The sequence below is a fragment of the Hippopotamus amphibius genome, chromosome 3 (genome assembly GCF_030028045.1).
Source record: "Hippopotamus amphibius kiboko isolate mHipAmp2 chromosome 3, mHipAmp2.hap2, whole genome shotgun sequence".
Lineage (NCBI taxonomy): Eukaryota > Metazoa > Chordata > Mammalia > Artiodactyla > Hippopotamidae > Hippopotamus > Hippopotamus amphibius.
Genome location: NC_080188.1, coordinates 145,541,412 through 145,562,687, shown reverse-complemented (window position 1 = coordinate 145,562,687; position 21,276 = coordinate 145,541,412). Strand labels below are relative to the sequence as shown.

General features: G+C 52.8%; 1 protein-coding gene across 2 annotated transcripts in view; it reads right to left on the bottom strand.

Annotated features, from left to right (window-relative positions):
* Positions 1-20,885, bottom strand: part of COQ8A (coenzyme Q8A) — a 44,214-nt gene extending 23,329 nt beyond the window's left edge. The window contains exons 1-3 of one of the 2 annotated variants that reach the window (XM_057727830.1): positions 20,772-20,885; positions 5,171-5,315; positions 553-738 (exon numbers count right to left, since the gene is read on the bottom strand). In XM_057727830.1, the coding sequence (XP_057583813.1) occupies positions 553-729 (177 nt within the window). In that variant the 5' untranslated portion in view covers positions 730-738; positions 5,171-5,315; positions 20,772-20,885. The remainder of the gene's footprint in view (positions 1-552; positions 739-5,170; positions 5,316-20,771) is intronic. The other variant, XM_057727831.1, reaches the window with a different exon arrangement.
* Positions 20,886-21,276: the final 391 nt, after the last annotated feature.

Below are 21,276 nucleotides of genomic sequence, written 5' to 3'. Positions count from 1 at the left end.
GGGAGAAGGTGCTTCGTCTTACAAAGAACTTGTTTGCTTCAGTGAAGGAAGCATGACAGGGATCCTCTCCTAAGAACACAGGCAACCATCAGTTTTATCTTCGTGATTTTTTTTCATTTCCAAAATTAAAAAGAACTCTCTTCAGCACCTTCAGGACAGGCCCCGGCACTGAACCCAGGCCAGGCCGAGTGAGGAGAGCGGGTCTCAGGCGCCCCGGCAGGACGGGGCCCGTCTCTCCCTGCACGGCGCCCCCTGCCTGGCATCAGCGGGGACTGGGTACGTGCCAGGGAGTTACTGGTCTGACTGGCAGGAGGCCTGGGCTTCCTGTTCCTGGGGGCCTCCACAGCTCTGTGAAGCTCCCGCTCACTGAAACGCGCGTCACACGGCGGCAGCCGCCCCCTCACACCCGGAAGGACAGCGGGTTACACTAGCCAGGGGGCCCTCTGGCCCAGCCACAAGGAGGCCGGCCATTCTGGCTGTGTCCTGGTTCACCCCTGGTCTCACCAAGACCTCCACGTCCAGCCCCCTCCCACTGCCAACCGGCCTCCTTACCTGCACCTGCCCCAAGACCACGCCGATCTGCTCTGCGGCCGTGGACGGCAGGGTCCTGGCCGCCATGAAGAGCTCCCCGCCGAGGCCCAGGTGCTGCAGGTGAGTCTCCACGACCGCCCGGGTCAGCTTGACAAGACCTCTGACCACCATGAAGGTGTCCCCCAACATGGCAGCCATCCTTCAGGGCTGGAAGAGAGCGGGCCAAGTCAGGGCGGGAGCGCCGCGCCTCACACAGGGCTACACTCACACGGACCACCTCTACCCCAGACTCTGGTTTTTCCACTGACCTTCCCTTCTGATCCAGGTTGACTAGAGAAAAGAGAGAGCGGAAGGGCCCAGGGCTCCAGGTAGCCTGAGTGACTCCCCACACTGCAGGGCACTGGGCAGAAAGAGAGAGTCCCTGAAGCTGGGGCTGTGCGCCCGGCCCACGTTTCCTCATCTGGGCCTCAGGGCTACCCTGTGGCACAGACAAGTAAAGGGATGTGCCCAACGTCTCTCAGCCACCCAGAGGCAGAACCAGGACTTGACACTGGGTGTCCTGATGTAGCCCAGCGCGCTTCCCTCTGGACCAAAACCACGGCGGGGGACACCTGCTCTGGAAGCAGTTCCCCGCAGGGGCCCCAACCCAACTCCTCAGGGGCCGCCTGTCCCTGCGCAGCCACTCTCGCTCTGCCCAGGGAAGCCTCTGACAGACACCCACTAAGGGACAACCAGGGTGCCTCCTCCGCCCCCGGGACTCAACTATTCTCCAAGCTAGTGTTTTCAAACTGCAATTCAGACCACGGGGCAATGTACTTGGAAAATCCTAACTAGCATGAAAAACAACACCGATATGACACAGAACAGGGCAGCGCGGGGGCACACTGTGGGTAGGACCGGGGCTGAAACCTGGCGCCCCTCCGTGGGAGCACGCGCTGCTCTCTGCTTTCCACTGGGCCACGGTGTAAAACGTGTTTATGTCAGGGTCAAAGAAGTGGAAAGCCAGTGTACACAGGGGGCCTCACAGGGCTGGGTGTGTGCTGGCAATCTCCCAAGCATTTCTCAAGACCTACCTGGGGCTGTGTGCTGGGAGGGATAAGATAAGGTAAAGTAAAGTGGCTGAAGAAAAAACACAAAAAGGAAAGGAGCAGGAGACCCAGAGTGGGTAGGGAGGAGCTGGGATCTGCCAGGAGTCTGAGAGATAAGAGGAGTGGGTGTGGAAGGCACAGCAGGCAGGAGACCTGCATGAACAAACCTGTGAACAAACGAGCAGAGGCTGAGAAAGGCCCAATACATCCCAGACACAGGGCTGGGCCAGCCGGAGGGAGGGGAGGGTCCCAGAGACACCTCGAGGATTCTCATCACACTAATTAACAGAAGCACAGACGGGAAGGTCAGGCAAGAGCACTGATAAGGATCTGAACCAGAAGACGTCAAGCTCACTCCCACCTGCCCTTCATGGGGAAGCAGCCCCAGTCAGTCCAGAGACTCCTGCAGGGATCCGCTCTGTTCCTGAGCACGGGACACAGCTACTTTTATTTAAAAGGAGAGCCATAGTGACAGCCAGAGAAACCCACAAATGCACAGGAGCCTGGAAAGTTAAGATGACCCACCACAACCTGCCTTCAAAGAACCCTTCACCTTCATAGAAAAGCAGCTCCCAGGCACTGGACTGGGGTGCTTTCCATACTTCACCTCCTTTTAATCTTCATAAGCAACCTAATGACATGGATATTATTGCCCCCATTTCACAAAGGAGCAAACCAAAGTCAGAGAGGTTAACTAACTGGCTGAGGTCATTCAGCTCCTGAACAGCGGCCCTGGGGTCTGACCCCTGCCCTCCTCTGCTCTGTGCCCACCACACCATGCTGCTTCCCCAAACACGCGGTCTGCCGACTCCAAGGCATCCCCACAGGACAGGGCACTGATTAGACGCAAATGGACCTCCTGTACCCTAATCAAAGCCAAGGAGGTTTTCAGAAGGTGACCATACCCTTGAAGGCGATGGGAGAGAGAGGCGGGAGCTAGCCCTGCCCATCACCGGGTGCTATTTCACTGGGCTCCACCCTGGGCTCCTGCAACTTATGGCAATAAACAAATGTGAGCCCCACAGACCAAATGTCTAGGACTGGAAAAAGATCGTGTAATCAGAGCTCAAATGCAGCTGGTGCCAGCTCTCAACAACTCCCATGCCCCCTGGTCCCTGACGACACAGACACATTTCACTCGTGAGGAAAGAGGTTTTTGAGAGACATCAAGGACATGCAATGGCAGGGGCCAGGGCCCCAGTCCCATCTGTTCAGAAAGACCCTTGCTGTTGGCCCAAGGACCATCCACTTTCCTCCCCATCCCAGGGATCCCCAGAAACAGGCCTTCCCCTTGCTCACCCCTAAATCCAATCCAGATAACCAAGGCAGCAGTCTTCCATAAGCCACAAGCCTCAGTAATTCCAAAGCCTCACCTTGTCTGCTAACTGATATAAGACTTATTTAATTCAGACTTTGTTTTCAGGCTTAAAACTAATTCTGCCTAAACTTCTCATCCAAGTTATCATTACCACAAACTAAAGTTTCACTAGAGCAAAGCTGGTAAGTGTTTTATGTTTGTTTGTTTTTGGCCAGCTTCCCCTGCCCTAGCTTGGGAGTTCAGTGTTAAACACTCATTTCTGATTCTGCTCTCCGCAGGTGCAAGTCTGGAACCCGCCAGAGTCCAGTCCTAACTTTTATGGTTTCTAAGTATATCAGCTCTGCACATAGTTCTGTGATGGGCCAGGATTACACCTACTTTATAGTGACGATTTTTTAAAAATTCAAAAGAAAGAAAACAATGTTAAATACACTGACCAAGTTTTTTACTAAATTCCTGCATTTGAGAAGTGTAAGTATTAATGGTCTCCTTCGGTATTTACCTAACTGTATTTTCCTAACTTTTTTAGTTCACATATCCCACTTTCAAAGTGGCAAATAAATAAGTCATCTTTAAAAAGTACACATCAAAAATTAATTAGTTATGCTTTTCTTCCTGCCTGAATGGCTGTGTCCTCATATCAGAGGACTTTCCATGGGTTCCTATCTTACCCTGGACGGCGAGTGCCGTCATGGAGGAGGAGGACTAGAACCAGCTCCCTGGGAAGGCAGGCTCCATCCACACGGAAATGACATCAGGGAAATCTACCTTTCCACTGCTGGGAGGCGCTCCCCCCTCTTCTCACACTGCCAGCTGCCGCTCATAAACAGTCTGCTGTCACGAGCAGATTCACAGGTGGATGCACGTTCCAAAACCGCAGCCCGTGCCAGCCCCCTTAAGGACTGTTTATCGAACGTCCAGGGGATGCTGTCCCCAAACCTCCCCACATGCTGCTCTGCTGGGTAAAAGTGAACCGTTCACACCTCAGTCAGTACCAGGTATTTTTTTGCAAAGGAGTGTCTACCCTCAAGGAGCAGGGGTGGGAAAGGGAAAAACTGCCAGAGGAAATATCTGCAGAACTTTGTTCACCTGGTTTTCAAAAGTTGGCTCTCATAAACCCTACATTTAATGCACCAAAATCCCTACATGACTCAGAATTCAGCTGGTGCAAACCCCCTACAGGAATGCACAAGCACCAGGCACTCAGCTACACCAGCAGGCATTTTCATCAGGATCTTAAGGAAATAAAATCAAAAGCCCCCAAAGTACATTAATCACAAGTTTAAAGCCTTACCCTCACCACGATTTCATCTACAAGTATGAAAGCCCTCACCCCACCCACCTCACCCTGCTGGGCCTTGAATGGGTTTCCGGGACCTCACGGAGGAGCAATACAGGGATGGAGGGCACATCACCCACTCGGCAGCACATGCCTCCGGAGGCCTGGGCGCCGCCCGCTCTCCTCTGAGCCAGCAATGAATACGGCAATGCTGGTGGAGGACGGGCACTCACATGTGGGAGTGCCCACTAGGAATCAGCACCAAAATAAAGTCATTCAGTCCATTCTTTAAACACACATTCACTGACGTCTCCCCCCAGTGCTCGGGGATAGTCTGTGCAGGTCCTGGGAGGAACCTGCTCTTGGTCCCGGGTGCTCACAACCGCAGGGGCACGCAGGCACATCTATAACGGGCACAGGCACCACGGACACGGCCAGAGGCCAACTGAGGCTGACACGCGAGGGTCAGGTGCAGAGGAGGCAGCTGCGCAGCTGCAGGGCCTGGGAGCCTGGACAGCTCGGCCACAGACAGTGAGTGTGCTGCCCCCCTCTTCACCCTCCCCAGCAGGAGGGGGCTTCCGGTGGCTCACCAGGCCCCTTTTCTGGTCCTAACATGCTAAAGTGCTATAAAGGAAGTAAACAAAGTTGTTGTGCAGAGAGAGAAAGAACTGGAATAAATGCAGCTCACCACTCCCCAGGGACAGAAACTGAGAAAGAAGCATAGCCAGCGTCCCCTGACGTGGGAGGCCTCAAGCTCCAAGAGGAAACTTTCCTGCTGAACCCTCACTCCCTGACCCTCCCAGAGAGCCTTCAGAGACACCATGTCATTCATGTTGAAAAACAGAGATTCCATTAGCTGGAAATTATCTGGGGTATGAGGACCTTCAAATTTAGTCTCCAAAACTAAAAAACAGAAACCAAAAACAAACAAAAAACCCACCAAGTGATGCCTACCTGGTCAGATACAATAAGATGTATCAGGAGGACAATGAGTTGTGTTCTTTTTACAAGTATATGTGAATTCCCTGTGGTCCAGTGGTTAGGACAGCGCTTTCACTGCAGTCGCCTGGGTTCAAGCCTTGGTCAGGGAACTAAGATCCTGCAAGCCACGTGGCATGGCCAAAAAAAGAAATACATATATACATATATAAAACAGGCAATCTTGACAAGTATTAAGCAAATGAAGGCATCATAAACTTTTCCACCAGGACCCACACATGGGAATTTTATTTGGGGAGAGGGTTGCCATATGCATCCCCAAGTCCCCCCTTCACAGCCAGAACTCACCATCTGTCACTGGTCTCTTCTCATGAGGTGACAATAAGCCAGGGACAGTGCATGAATTTACTAAGCCAGTGTTCAATCCCCTTCGTAAATATAAAGTGTGACAAAGCAGACCAGCTCCCAACCAAGCAGAGCCATGGTGTCTATATCTCTAAAAGCCAGCACACCCTCATCTGGTCTCTTCCCAACCTGAGCTGCCCTGGAAGCCATGGGATGACTGGTGTAAGGACCCAAAAGCAAGCGGCACAGCAAGCCCTTTGTCTTGGGGAGTGTGTGTGAAGCTCCCTAAAAAAGCTTTCTCCTGAGCAGGCTTCGACCCACTGCGGCTGCATACACATCACCCAGTGGCCCACAGGCATCAAGCTCAGCATGCCCAGAACTGACCTCACCCCCGCCTTACCCCACCCACCCCAGGCTCCCTGTCCTGAGGAATGTGACCACCTCCCACTTCTCTCCAATGCTCCCCACCTCCCCTAGTCCTCCGGGGGCTCCTGGCTGGGCAACCACAGCGGCCCCTAAACTGGCCTCTCTGCCCCCAGCCTTGCACAAGAATGCACATCTTTCCTCCTCACCAGATCTCAGCTCAAAAAGCACCTCTTCTGGGATACCCTCCCCAACATGTCCCATCCCGAAAGCCCATCCATGTCCCCCCATGACTCCCTGTTCCTCCCCCAAAGTAGCAGTGACCATGCTCTAGATCTGCCTGTGTACCTGTCTTCCCCCCACACTGGGCTGACAGCCAGAGGAGGGCACAGACCACATCTGTCGTCCCCTCTCTGTATCTCCAACAACAAGCACTGAGCTTGACACACAGCAGACAGAAATGAACTCGGCTGGTCCCCTCAAGGTTTAAGAAAGCCTGCCATTTCTGGAACTGCCTCACACCTGCTTGCATATGGAATCAAAGATCTCTTAGCAGCCTGGTTTGAGGCAGGGTTCTCACGCTTCAGTGGGCATCAGAATCACCAGGGAGACTTGCTAAAACACAGACTGCGGCCCGCCCCTCCCCCCTTCCCCTCTGGCTTTCTGATTCTCTAGGTCTAAGATGGGGCCTGGGAACCTATATTTCTAACAAATTCCCACCTGCTGCGGCTGCTGGTCCTGGAAACTTACCTTAAGAACCCTGTTCTGGAGGAAGGGGGGGGGAAGGGAACAGAGGTGGCCCACGCCCAAGGCCAGGCAGGAAGTCTAAACAGAGATCCTTTCCTAAAGTTTCTCCCTGCTACTCCCTCCCCAAAAGTCTGGCTTGGTCCTTAAGTGGAAACCTTCCACCTGCCCCTTCCTTTCCCATTATTTCCCTCAAGAAACTGAAAAAGGACATCAGAAGTGAATGAGCTTAAAGACAATGACCCACAGAACCAGCCACCAAAGGAATCTCAAGACTGTCACTGTAGTACTCCCGGGAAAGGATTGTTTAATGATCTCCGGGAGGCGAGGGCAGGGGCTCACGGTGGCCCTCGGGCCCCTCCCAGCCCCCAGACAATCTTTTTACTTTGGACATGTACAGTCCTAATTTCTAGCCTGTGTGGGCACTGTAAAGCTCCTTTACATGCTTGAAATTTTTTTATTTTCCTCTTAGAAAAAGGAAATACCAGTTAACTGTTTCCTCCAAGGACTCAGAAGAGTGTATGTGCAAGGAAAAAGACTTAAACTTCTGAACTAAAAATCCATGAATTTCTGTAGATGTGCCCTTCACCTCGGCCTTTAAAATCACACCCCAGGGGCCATCACTCAACTATCTCAGGCACTCCTGGCTTCTACACAGTGAGGTCCGGCCTCGGGGTCTGTCAGTAGGTTCAGAAATATCCTAATACATATCAATTTTCAAAGGCAACTGAAAACATGAAGAAGAACCCAGGGGAAGAAATAGAGAAAAACAGCCTCCATCCCCCCTCAAACCCCACCTCCCACCTGCCCCCTCTCCCCCGTCAGTCAGCCCCAGCCAGGCCTGGTGAGTCAACCTTCTACAATGGGAGACAGGTCACCAGGGTCATTCATTCCCCACAGCTGCGTCACCTCTGGAATGCCTCAAACCTGCACGTCTACCGCTAAGTCCCCTCTCCCTGTCTCCTTCCCAGGCCATTCTGCCTGACAGGTATCCAAGCATCCTGCCAGATTCCTTAACAGTGGATGTGTGATAATTCAGCCACAAGAATGTAAATCACAACACTAAGACTAGCTACATAAGTAGTGATTCACCCATAAGATGGATAGCTATGCAGCCATTTAAAATGACACTGTGAAAGGTATTTACCGACAAATTAGAAAGTTTACTGTATATTCCCATGTTGGAAAAAAGTAGGTTATGAAACAGTATTATCCTTTATTTGGGAGGGAGGAAGGGGGGGCAAGGAAGGGAGGAAGGAACAAAGGATGACAGAGCATGCAATACAGGAAGAGCGGTGTTCTCTAGGTGGTGGGGTGATAGACTCTTTTTACTTTATTTCCTAAAATTTCCTACAAAGAACCTGTACTGCTTTTAAAGTAGAAAATAAGTTACATAAAAATAATCTTAAATATCTGTTGTTAAAGAATAAAAGCAAGCACACAAAGGTATGATTCAAAGAAACTATCCCAAGTCCCTGAAGTGTTCGTCCTCGGCAGGATGGACAGAGGGTTAGACGGCAAATCAGAATGCTATAAATAATGCCTCTCCACACCCTTGTTTAGCCAGTGTCCTTCATCAGAAGACAACTGCCCCTAACAGGCCACCAGGAAGATGGAACATGGCCATCCCACTTTTGGGAAAGAGGCTCAACTGCCCTTCTCAGAAAGTGGTGAGAAAATCACTTGGCATATGCAGGTCTAACGCTGGCCCCTGTGTTAAAAGATAGAAATAATTAATGGGTACTTTCCAAAAACAGGATTCTAGTTTAGAATAACGTAGTAAGTGCGGTGATCACATTTTTCTGAAGCAAACCTTAAGACGTGTTTGGGCTGGCCAAAAAGTTCATTCGGGTTTTTCTGTAACCTGACTGGTACCTTTTCAGATCAGAGGTCAGCAAACCATGGGACCAAATGCAGCCCTGCTGCCTGTTTTTGTAAATAAGCTTTACTGGAACACAGCCTTGCTCACTCATTTAGGTACTGGCAACAGCTCATTCATTTACGTATGTATTATCTATGGCCGTTTGGGGTTTTTTGGTTTGGTTTGATTTGGTTTTAAGCTATAACAGCACAGCTGAGCAGTTGCCAGTGAGAACTATGGCCCACAAAGCCTAACATATTTCTATCTGGCTCTTTTTTTTTTTCCCCTATCTGGCTCTTTAAGGAAAGTTTGTTGACCCCTATTCTAGAGCAACAGAGTAAAATGTAATCTCAACCGTCCCAGGAAATCTGGAAAGGTCACTAGAGTTATATCAGAGCAACAAGCCTGGTGTTGGGGTGAGGACCCCCCGCCATTACAGCTCTACTCCTGACCCCAAGAGATGGGCACCTCACCAGGCACAGAGCTGCCCACCACCCAGAGGCCCCAGGCTGGAGCCAGACAAAGGGAGGGGCTCTGTGGGGACCACCTTTTACTGGATCAGGGCAGCCGGAGTGCTGCTCACGAAGGGGTCAGGCCGGGGAGGGGCGGGGGCGGTCCCAGATGCCAACTTCCTCTACATCTTTTTTCCCCCGCAAGGCTCACAGCCACACCACTGCCTCCTGCATTCCCTCGCCTCACCCTAAACTGACAAGTGTGCTGTCCGTCCACTGCCCGAGCAGCTATAAATCCATCACCATCTGACCAGTCCTTCATTCCTGCACGTCCACCATGTCCTAACAAGAGCCCTCCTGCCAGGCAAGCACCGCTGTGTGCGTGGGAGGTACGGGGCTGGTTGGAAGGCAGACCCAGGGAGGCAGGATGTCCACTACTGCCCCCCACGGAGCCCCCCACTGCGGGACGGGGTGGCCTCCTGCCCTGGTCCAGGCTGCTCACCACAGACCCTGTCAGAAGCCGCCGCCCTTGGGTGGCACAGTGGGATTGGGCCCTGTAAGGAAAGGAATTTGTTTCTGGGCCTCAAGTTGTCTCCTAGGCTAAGGACTTCATGGTTCTCCAAAAGCCATTCCCGAACTATTGGGATTTGTCTTGGAACCATTTAAAAGGTATACACTCTTACGCTAACAAACTCAAGAGCTTGTTGAACAGCAGGCACTCTGACATTCTCCTCCAATGAATTTCACCAGTTCCCCAAACATCTTTACTCTGCGAAGCAGAAGACCAGCACAATGTGATAACTATAGCTGCTATTACTTACTGAGAGTTTATTATAAGCCAGGTTGTGTGCTAAGTGTTCTATGTTACCTCATTCATTTTTAAAAGGTAAGTATTATTATTATGCCCATTTTACAGATGAAGGAACTACAGCACAGAGAGGTTAAGTAACTTGCCCAAAGTCACACAACGAATAACAAGTAGAGCTCAAGCTTGAATCTATCATGGCTCAGGAGCCAGGCAACCATTTAACAGATAAAAGGAGAAAATAAGAGTGCGTTTTGACGTCCTAGACTGCAAGCCTTCATTCTCCAAGCACTGGGAGATGAAGGCATTCTTAGGTTCCCTGGTGTGTTCCCCTAAGGCAGGCACTGGGCTGGGAGCAGGGAGTGGTGAGATAAAAAAGCAGCAGATGGAGAAGTTCCAGCCTCGAATGACATCCAGAGAGAAACCCCGCGCCATGTATGAACCTGCAGGGGCCCAGGGCTCCAAAGCACAGCTGGGTAACACAGAGGGTCCCAAGTAGCCTTTCCTTCCACTGGGGGACAAACACCAACCTGCCCAGCATGGGGTCCTGAGGGCAATTTCATTTTCTGACTAGAAACCCACCAAAGTTTTCTGCTTGAAACATTACAAAAGATTCGGTTCAGGAAGTGACACTGATGAAGCAGTCAAGATGCTCTGGGGTTGGGCGCCCCAGGTTCAAATCCTGACTCTGCTGCTAACCTAAGTAGTCACTTAGGCTCACCTTTGCCCCTCCGTTTCCTGCTTCTGTTCTCAAGAGGCATGGGTTAAATAAGCCATATAACAGCACTCAGCCCCACGTGCCTGGCACACAGTAGGTGCTCAAAACCATCAGCTGACATGGTTATTATTAAGACCACAGAGATCCTCTGGAATGAGGTTCAGACTTGGTGAGACCAGAGGGAGCATGAATGAGACCAGTGTGGGCAACCCTCTTACTGATTTATACCCCCAGCACTCGGGCCGGGCACAGTACCAGCTCTGACTCAGGGAGGGCAGACTCGCCCTCTCCCGGGGGCCAGTGTGGCTTAGTCACTGGGGTATAAGGCATCACTGAGGAGAGGCAGTCTGGCGTGCTGGCGGCCTGCCTGGAGTGCCCAGGACAAGCAGGACATAAATACTGCTGGTAATCCTCACCACTGTCAATGCCACTCTCAGAGGAGATAACAGCACGCGAGGCTTTCGCCAGGTATTTTCAGGGAGAGACAGTAGGGGGAACCCCTCCGACCCCCACAAGTTCCCTGGTTCCAAATTACAGCCCATCTGCCACCAGATTAATCTTCTCCAAATCCATGTTCATCATGTTAACCCCGGGCTCAAATGGCTCCTAGTTTTCTACAGAATAAGACCCTAACTCCTGAGCCTGAGGTTGAAGGCCAAAGTCAGGACCCAGGCCTCCCATCCAACCTCCACTTAAACCAGAGCCATGTAAGCGCTGCTCTAATTCCCGCCCCCACCCCCCTACCCCCCTTGCACTTCTAAAACCCACCCATCCATCAGCCACGCAGACAGGACGGCGCTGTCTGCATCAGGCCAGCCTCTGGTCTTGGGCACCAGCTCTGCTCTGATCAGCCAGGCCGCTCCACGCCTGTCCCTGAACCTGTTTCCTATAACCTGTTTCCCCACCTGGATGTTACGACGGCATAAGTTCTTACTACGTCCAATCTAAATAAGAGAGGCGGAAGTACCTTGAAATGTATGAACATGTCATATATATTCAAGGATATATTTCTGATCAGATCCTAATTTACTCTCGGCTCTTACGAATTTAAGTGAGCTGATGTAAATTTTCCAGCGCTGGTCAGAGTCTGCTCCATTTTGTAAGTTATCTTTGGCACATAGAAGTCTTTTCAGTAGCAAGCTCCTTGTGGGGAGGCTCACATCTCACACACCTCTGCCTCTTTCCCCACCCACCTCCACACACAGACGGACCCTGACCACACAAACACGTGTCATCTGCACTGTCACACAGGAAGGTCAATATGGACACTAGTGGGGAACCCTGGAGCTGTAGTTGAGGAGCTTCTCTTAAACTAAAATCAGATATGTAAGGGGTTGTGTTTAAATGTGGCCAATATACTGTGGGTGGCTGTGGTAGGCTGAATGATGGCCACCCAGAGATGTTGACACCCTAATCCCCAGAAGCTGTGACTGTGTTATGTGGCAAAAGAGACTTCACAAGTGTGATTAAGTTAAAGATCTTGAGATGGGGATTATCCACCTGGGCCCAATGTAATCAAGGGTCCTTATGAGAGACAGAGGCAGGAGTTCCGCCAAGTCAGAAGAAGGAGATGTGAGAGAGGCAGAGGTTGGAGTGATGCAGTTGTGAGGAAGGAGCCATGGCCAAGGAGCCCCAAGAGGCTGGAAAAGGCAAGGAAGGGGCTCTGCCCTTGAGCCTCCAGAGAGAATCTGCCCTGCCGACTCCTTGATTTTAGCCGGGTGAGACCCATTTCAGACTTCTGACCTCCACAACTATAAAATAATAAATTTGTGGTGTTTTAAGTCACTGAATTTGTGGTAATTTGTTACAGCAGCAATAGGAAACTAATGCAGTGGCTATTCTTTAAAAGGTAAATCGTTGGGTTGGGAAGAAGGGCTGTATTCTAGAGTAATTTCCAGATCATTCCTCTAAAATAACTTAGTCTGGCCACTCCACAGGCGGTACTCAGTGCCAGCTAAGTGCCAGGCGCTGTGCTAGGTGCTGGCATATCCCACAGGCAGCTCAAGGCACGTTCTTGTTCCTGATGACAGAGTCCTGCCTACTTTCAGTATAAACATGCCCCATGCGTCTACCAACCTCTTTCCCAGGCTCCGTTCAACACTGAAACCATTACTAAGCACTTATATTACATGCCAGGTACTATGCACAGCAGGGGGTACTGCAATGTCCACGTAGGAGCCCCCACCCTAAAAACACGCATCAGTTCTCACATGCTTAATCTTTCAAAACACATTTCACTTCAGATTAAATATTTCAATGAAATAGTATTAATAACAAGAACAGCTACCAGTTATTATTCCCCTTCTGTATGTGTCACTTTTTATTACTCCTAATCCTACAACAACCCTGTGAGGTATAACTGTCCCCATTTGCTGATGAGACAAAGCTCCACAAGGTAAAGAAATCTGCTCTAAGTCCCAACACTGTCAGGTGCTGGCTATCCACGCCTGCCTGACTCCAGGCCTTTCCTCTTGCCGCCTAGGAAGCGAGAGACAGCAGATAAGAAACCTGCCCCCAGGTCAGTAACATGTTTTCAGGTCAATAGTCACTCTCTTGGAAACACTGCAAGGTTTGTGCCCTGAAAAGTGTGTCTACCTGATTGCAGAAAATTATGAGTCATAAACATCCGGGAGCTGGCTTGGCTCTCAAAGGCCACCTGGCCAAACTCCCTTTCTGGAAAGCTGAGTCCTCAGCTATCCGACTGAGAGTGTCATGCTTTTCAGCACCAGTGATCCCACCCCAGGTTCTGTCTCAGACTTAAGTGGGAGAAAGAGGCAGAAGCCCCACACTAAGTCCACTCTGGGTGTGCACGTGCTGGAAGGAGCCGCTGGGTACGTGGCCCCCCGTCCTGACACACTGACTCCCAGAACCAACCGTCATCAGCAGCACCTCCAAACACCACACACAGGCCAGGCATGGACACCTGTGCACGTCACTGGTGTAGAGGTTAAATTAACGGGTCCTGCCACTGAGGTCCCTTGCAACCCTTTGGCACTGTAAGTGTACACCAAACCCCAACAGTTTTTAAAACCAGTGAGTTAACCCTATGAGGGACAACTCCAGACAGCCAACTATACTCGGGAAGAGAAATGAGAAGAGGATGGACAGAGGAAGAGGTCGCTGCCTCCTTGCTGACCTCCCCTCGCCTCTGCCAGCAGAACTAAGGCCACCGGCCCAGGCCCAGCCTTCACTGTGCACCCCCAGACATCATTCCAACTATTTCCCACTATCTCCCCCCAGACCAGTGCTTCGGCCAGACTGGCTCACCCCCCAACACACACACGCCCGCGCACGCACACACACACACACACACACACACACACACACACACACACAGAGGTTTTCCTACTTCCACATGCTGCTCCCTCCTCCTCGCCCGGAACACCTTCTCCTTTGCCCAAATCCTACCCATCCTGATGGAATGTTAGACACTCCATAGTGGCCGCCCTCCCCCCCCCATGCTAAAACCACCTCTTTTCCTCTAAAGTCCCTCATCCTAATGGCCTAAGGTCCCCTCGCCGTGCCCTGTATGACTCTTTGTGTACCTGTGCCGTCTCCCAGGCTGCACGGTGCACCCTGGAGAGGGGACCGCTTACCCAGAACTATACTCCCTTGAGGGCTGAGGCTGCACCATGTCCGCACCAGGAGCTTAACACCCACGGGCACCCAGGAGGAAGAGGGTGCTCCTCAAGCTCCCTCTTTTAGAACCCAGAACTCAAGAGACACCAGGGATACTAAGCATCTGGGAAATGCTCCTCCCATCCACGACACCATGAACCCCCCACCACGGACACGGCGGCGGCAGCAGCCCTGTGCTTTAAAGCGGTGAGGGCAGAAGAGGGAGACGAGAGGAAGAGCTCGATGTCCATGAGGGTATGGTCAGGAGCCTGCTGCTGGGAGGGAGGGGTGGCGGCCCACCCGGGACGCGGCACCTCTACTGCTTCCTCCGCTCAGCCCCACTCCTTGCTTATAAGAAGGGTGAGAGGGAAGAGGGGAAAAAAGACAGCAGGCCTGGCCCATACGTGGTGCCCAGCCCTTGGCTTTACCAAATGCCGGCTGTAAACACGTCAGGGAGCAAGAGCCACAAACTGCTTTTTCGATCTCAGACAGACGGGAGATGTTTGCTCCAGCACTTGTCAGACCGTAACCACCTGCGGGTCACAGGGCAGCCTCTTCTCACCTTCACCCTCCCCTGAGCCGGGACCCGTGCCACATACAGAGGAAACATGCCAGGCGGAAAGCAAACACCGGCTGGACCCCAGGCTCTGGATTTAATGTAAAAGTTCTGGGTGTGTGAACAGACTCCAGGACCTCCCATCCTGCCCGGCAGATGGCAGGATCGTTGCTGTTAAGCCCTCTGGTTCCCAGACATCAGGGGTCGTGCAATGAGGCGGACGAAGGAGGGTGGCCAGCCAGGCCCGTGTTCCAGGCCCACCCTGGGCACCAGCCATGTGTGGCCCCGGGCACACCTCTTCTCCCTTACGCCTGTTTCCTCATTTCCTCATGTGTAAAATGAGGCGATTCACCTAGATGATTTCCAGTTCCCAGAGATTACGACACAGCCGTTTATCCTCTGAGCACAGAAGGGCTGTGCTGAAAACTGGGATTTAAAAGGGTCTAGAAAGAATCATATTCAAAAGAATTTGAGTACTAACCCTTCTAGATATTCTATGAAAATAGCAAGTGGGGAGAGGCAGCCCTGTTTCTCACGGGTGGAGAGGTGGGGACCACACAGGAAACACCTCTGGGAAAATCCAGCGGGTGGGGCAGGAGCAGGGGACATAGAAGGGACCGGGCTCTTCTCAGACGACCAGGAAATATCTCCCTGCCCTGCTTACACACACACACACACACACACACACACACACAGATCCTCAGAGGCTGGCAGGAGCCTGGCTTTCCTTTCAACAGCCACCCCCAGCCCAGCTCCCCTCTCACATCAAGCAGAGGGCCTCACTCACTGTGTAGCTAACCCCTTGTTTCCCCAAAACAGAGCCAATCAACCCTTGGTTCAGGTCTCAGCCCTCCCCTGGCCCCTCCTCCCGGCACTAGCATCCCCTTCCTCCCTCACCCTCCTCCTCTAGGACCTTGCCCCTGACCTATATTTCCTTTTCCTTCAATCTCTCCTTCTACAAAAGCTTTCCTCCTGAAGTCCACAAACCCACTCTCAGCTTTCATGTACCAAATATTAAAAAACCTCCTGTTGACTCTGCTTCTCCTTCAGCCTCATGCCAGCCAATGCCTCCCAGGACAGAAGGCACCTCTCGTCTTTCCTTCTCCCTCAGAACACGCTGACTGGCCCTGACCCCACGCTCTTCCCTCGTGACACAAGCGCCACTTGGTGGCTCCATCCACCTGAGCCACCCCAACACCACCCTCCTCAGCCTTTCCCGCTGGCCCCACACTCTCCCCTGAAATCCTGTCCTAGGTTCCCGAGATTCACTCTCGGCCCCTGGTCTCAGCTTCCTTCACCTGCTCCTCTTCCTCCACCCACTGCACAGCACAGGAATCCCCAGGCCTGGTCCTCAGCCCCATCCTCCCTGGGCTGCTTCAGTCTCCCCAGGAGCTGACAGCTCCCCCAAGACTGCATCCGGTTCCCCAGGGAATCTGGGGGTGGGGAGGGGAAAGGAATTGTCTGGACCTTGACTGCAGTAATGGTTACATGACTATATGCATTTGTCAGACTGCACAACCGCACACTAGAAAGTGGGAATTTACTGTATGCAAATTGAACCTTAATAAAAAAGAACAGGAAGAAAGCCCCGCAGGCATCTCAACCCCTTCCCATCTGAAACTAACATCACCATCTTCCTTCCTCCAGTCCAGCTCCCCCTCCGCCTCCCCACCCTCTGTTTTCAGCACTGACACCACCATCCACCCTGAACAGTCCTCCCGCCACTAGAAATCTCAGCCCAGTGGCCAAGCAGTCTAGAGAGTCCACCTGCATGGGTTTATCTTCGCTTGAACCTATGCCTTTATTCCACCCCACCCCACCCCATCCACCACCTGGGACTCAGGCCGCCCTCACTTCTCACAGGCCACCTCACTGGGCTCCCTCCCCATGCACCCTGACCCCTCCACTGTGACCCGTTCTGCACAGCCTGCCTGCCTGAGTGCCCTCCCTCCTTGCAGCAGAGCCCACCTTTGCCCCTGCTCGGACCTCAGCTCTGGATCCTTTCTCTCCCATGAAAACCCGCTCATGCTTCAGGCCCCAGCACAGGAAGCTGCTTTCCCAGCCCTTTTCCAGCAGAACCAGCACCGCTGCCCCCTGGGCTCCCCCAGCAGAGGGCTGCACCCCGGCGCAGGTCCTACATAGTCTGCCAGTACCCACAGGTACCCACGCCCAGTGTGCACACGCCAGGGCAGCGAGACGCCTCCCTCTCGGTCTGGGCCCACTGGGCTGCAGCTGAGCTGTGGGCGTTCAGGGGACCCTTTCTGGTCTGAACTGAACTGTCAGCTGAAAATTACCAGGAGGGCCTGAGCCCTCCTGGGCCGCCCCCCACCATCCCCACTGCTGAGATAAAATGCCACAGAAGCACAAGTGGCAGCCGCTCAGACTATCCTAAACTCCTAAGGGCAGATCTCTCAGGCTGCTTCAACAGGAAATGGAGTGTGGGGACTCACCCCAATCTGCTCCCTACCCCAGCCCCCCACTGCTCCCCTCCTACTCCCTACCCTCCAACCACACTGCCTCACCCCCACCAGGCACTCACCCACCCCAACCCTCTGCTCAAAAAGCCCACTGCCTGGACCAATGCTACTCAAAGAATGGTCCCTGGACTGATACTGTCATCCTTGATGAGATAACAGGAGTAAGCGCTCAGAAACTTTCACAGCAATTTAGCACTGCCAGGACGTCTTTACTGCGTTTTGCAAAAGCACTGGTCTGCAGCAAACTGAGAAAAAATAAAACCTGGCCTTCAGTGTAGAGTCTGGGAAGCACTGGCCCCTCACCCCCTCCAAACTCCTGCCTCTTCCTGCTGAAATCCTGCTCCTCGTCAGAGTCCCAGCTACCATGCCTTCTCCTCCAAGAGCCTCGCCATTTCCACCAGCCAAAAGTGGTCTGACCCAGAGCCCCTAGTCCAAACCACACTGAGAGTGTTTAGGTGGTATCTGCACACCCCATATTACAATTCCCTGAGGTCAGGGATCCCTGGAATTGTTCACTTTTATAGTCCCAATGCCACACTCACGGCAGACAATCAATCGATATTTGTTCAACCAGGAGTAAATAACCAGATGCACCTACAATTCCTTAGGGGGCTTTGCTTCAGGGCAGGATGAGGAGGGGCAGCAACCCTTGGAGCACACAGGGACTTCCCAAGTTTGGACCAAATGCAGCCTCTCTCCCTCAGCCCAGATGGAAACGGGCAGATTTTAAAAGCAAGTCGAGGTCTCTGCAGGCAAGAACTCAGTCACTATTCACCACAACAGAATCTACAATACCCTGAAATGGCAAGTGGCGTGAAAAACACTCAGCTTTCTCATGAATCCTTCCCTACATGCACAGGCTACAAATAAATCACACCCAAGTACAAAGAATAAAAAGAGATTTTCAGGGTCATTTCCAAAGTTAAATATTCTGTGGGCCCTTGACCTCAAAGCAAAAGGTCAAGGGCTCAGGCGTCTGTAACCCTGCAACAAACAGCATGCTTGTGGACAGACCAGTGGATACCTACTTGGGTTTGAAAAGTGCGGGGAGAAGCCCACCCACATGCATCTCACTCTGGGTCCTGGCCCTGCCTCAGAGTCAGCAGATCCCCACCCCCACCCCCCACAGGTGCAATTCCCAAAGGACCAGGGCCCTCGTACTCCCCCTCTCCCAAAGGCTCTTCTTTCTACTGGCTCTCCCAAGTTCCTGGCTGTTGTTTAGCAAGAACGCTGGAACTATTTCCAGATGCTACGGTCAGATCTAGACAACTCTCTATCTAAATAGTCCTGTCTAATTCTGCGCACAGCTCTTGTTGCAGCTGACAAAGATAATGACTCAGTGTCCAGGGCTCTTGATGGAAAACTATCCTGCCAAATTGGGAGCTTCCCAATAATAGTCTTCTCTAAACTTCTTTTTGAGAAAGGAGAAGTGACCTCACTGTCCAGGTTCTTTTCTATAGGCAAGAAAGGGCACCCAAAAGACCCCCTAACTAACCAAGGAATGTTATAGGAAAATCCTGATACACCCCCATCGGATCAATTAATAACAAGAAAAAGAAATTCATGGTAGGGGTTTTGGATGTTTTTCCTTGCCCTGTAAAATAATCACTATTCTTCACTTTTCTGCATGTCCATCAGTTTGGGACTTTGACGTCTGGGGCATAAATTCTGTGTCATAGAGAAGGCAAAATCTAGACTCAGAAGTAAAGTGTCTTCCCTGCACAAAAAGAAATGGCTCACTGTCTCTGACACTGGTGCTTCAATCGACTGTAAAAGAACTGTACAAAATTGTACGTGTCCATTCTGCACTCCTGGGTAGTCTCTCTCTTGCAGGAGTACATGGTGCATGTAAATACACCCACACATGTGTTTCAAATGCATGCAGACACTCTGCAGACACAGGGCTGGCCCCCTCCCACATCATAGGACATAACAGATGTCTCAGCAAATAAACAAGGATGAGCAAAGCATCGCCTTGAAAAAGCCACTTATGGATAACTGAACTGGCCTTTCTGCCAGCACTCAGCCTAAACCTGTTTGCTCGCTATTTAAAAACTGCTCCATTGTTATTTCATATGCATATCTCCCACAGTCTTGCAAAGACAGAAACCACAAGTCTCCCACTTCTTTTGTACTCTGGACCCAGCCAGTCACTGCCATGCACCCAGCAGGCACAGCAAATGCCACGGGTTTCTGCCTCCTATCTCACTCCTATTCCCCCAGGTGCAGAGCGGGGGACTCTGTCAAAGCTCAGCCTACGTGGCTTCTATCACTGGTTTAGGACAGAGGGCACAACGCTATCCTTTACCTCTCCGCTAGTCATGAACAGGTCCCAGGGAGCCTCTAGCAGCATGAGAAGACTCTTTTTACAGCTTTACATCAGTGGTTCGCAACCAAGGTCGATTTTGTCCTCTAGGAGACATTTGGCAATGTCTGGAGACATTTCTGGTAGTCACAATTAGTGTGTGTGTGTGGTGGCAGGCGGTACTATTAACATCTAACGGATAAAGGCCAGGGATATTGCTGAACGTTGAGAAACCCAGTCTTATGTGACACACGTGGAAGTGCTCAGACCACCTTAGTTCACTTTTCCTTTGAGTTGCCCAAGGTCAGGCCCAAAATCATAGCCCTGCCACGTCTGCATTATTTGCAAAGTTGAAAATGCCCAAAGCCATCACCAGTCTTAAAGATGCTGCTCCTGAGAACCACCAGCCCCCTTTGTCTCTTCTCAGGAGACATGCCCTCCTGCCAGCATGACCCACCCAGGCACAGCATGACAACTGGCAGGCTGGCATCGTGCGTGCTCAAATCCTTTGGCAACAAGTTAGACCTGGCAGGCCCAGCTCTGTGGTCTTCTGTCACGCACACCCAAGACCCAAGGGAGCATGGACAAGTTTCCAATGGGCTGCAGGCCCTACCCAGGATGAGAGGCTGCACATAAGTCTCTCACCCTTCAGAGGACTGGCACCTGTCATCCAAATGGATAGTTCCAGCACCCAGACCTGCCCCCACAGCATTCCCCACCCCACAAGGCACATGGAAGAACTGGCCTGCGTTTGGCAGAGAGGCAGAGACTGGGGAAAAAGCACGAGTTTAGGCAATTAAGCCCAAACCATTCACAAGACCCCCAGCGTTTGGAGAAGTAGTAGGAGGGGCCAAAGAAAAGCCAACGGAGGAAAGGACCAAGAAGCGCCCTCTTTCCCAGGTTCACCCAAACGCCCCACCTGGGAAACCCAACAGCTGGCTCGGGCCAAGGGAGGCAAAGTCCTGACACAAACCTGGGGCCCGAGGCAGTTAGCGCCGCTGAGACAGTGCAAAGAGGGGTCTAGGCGTGAAGAGAAAGCGAGGCAGGAAAGCAGTACTGGCGACCAAGAGACAAGGCATCAGGTCAGCGGGGCTGCTCGGCGCGTCCCGGGGACCCAAGGCTCCGGCACGCGGCCCTCGTCCCCCGTCCCCCACCCGAGACAGGTATGGGCTGAGGTGAGCACGGGGGTAGGAGCCAGCCGCAGGGCGCCCACCGCGCCGCGGCCCGGAGCTCGGGGCAAATGAAACTCGCAAAGGGGAAGCCGCGCTGTCACTTGAAGCTGCACGCAGGGCCCAAACGGGTGGTGAGCCCAGCTCTGGCCGCAGGCAGGCGGCGCCCAGGGCACACGGCGGCCGGCGGCCGGCAGCCTTACCGGGCTGCAGGAAGCTGGGATCCCGGGTCACCTCCGCGCAGCCTCCGCGCGCTCGCCGCAGCGCTGGCGCTCGGCACGCGCTCCGGATCTGTTTACCAACTCGCCCGCGCCCCAAGACCCAGCGCCGGCAGCCCCGCCCCGCGGGCCGCTCCCATTGGCTGCGCAGCCACCGCCGGCCCAACGCCGCGCGGCGCGGGGCAGCGTGCTCGGCCCGTGCGCTCGACCCGCGACCAATAGGGACCGAGGGCGGAGAGAGAGGAGCCAATGGGAGGCCGCCCCAGCGCGCAGGGCCCCTCCCGTTCTTCCCTCCCGGCTCCCCTTTCCCCTAGTTGGGAAAGCAGGGCTGAAGGCTGGGTTATAGGTTTAGGTGCTGGACGCGCGTGCGCCCCGAGAACAAGCCCTGCGGCAGACTTGCGGGCGCATCCGCGGCTGCCCTCAGTTGGCTATCACGTTCTGGCCGGTGCTTCTGAGCGGGTCTGGAGGGGAGGCGGTGGAAGGAGCTGAC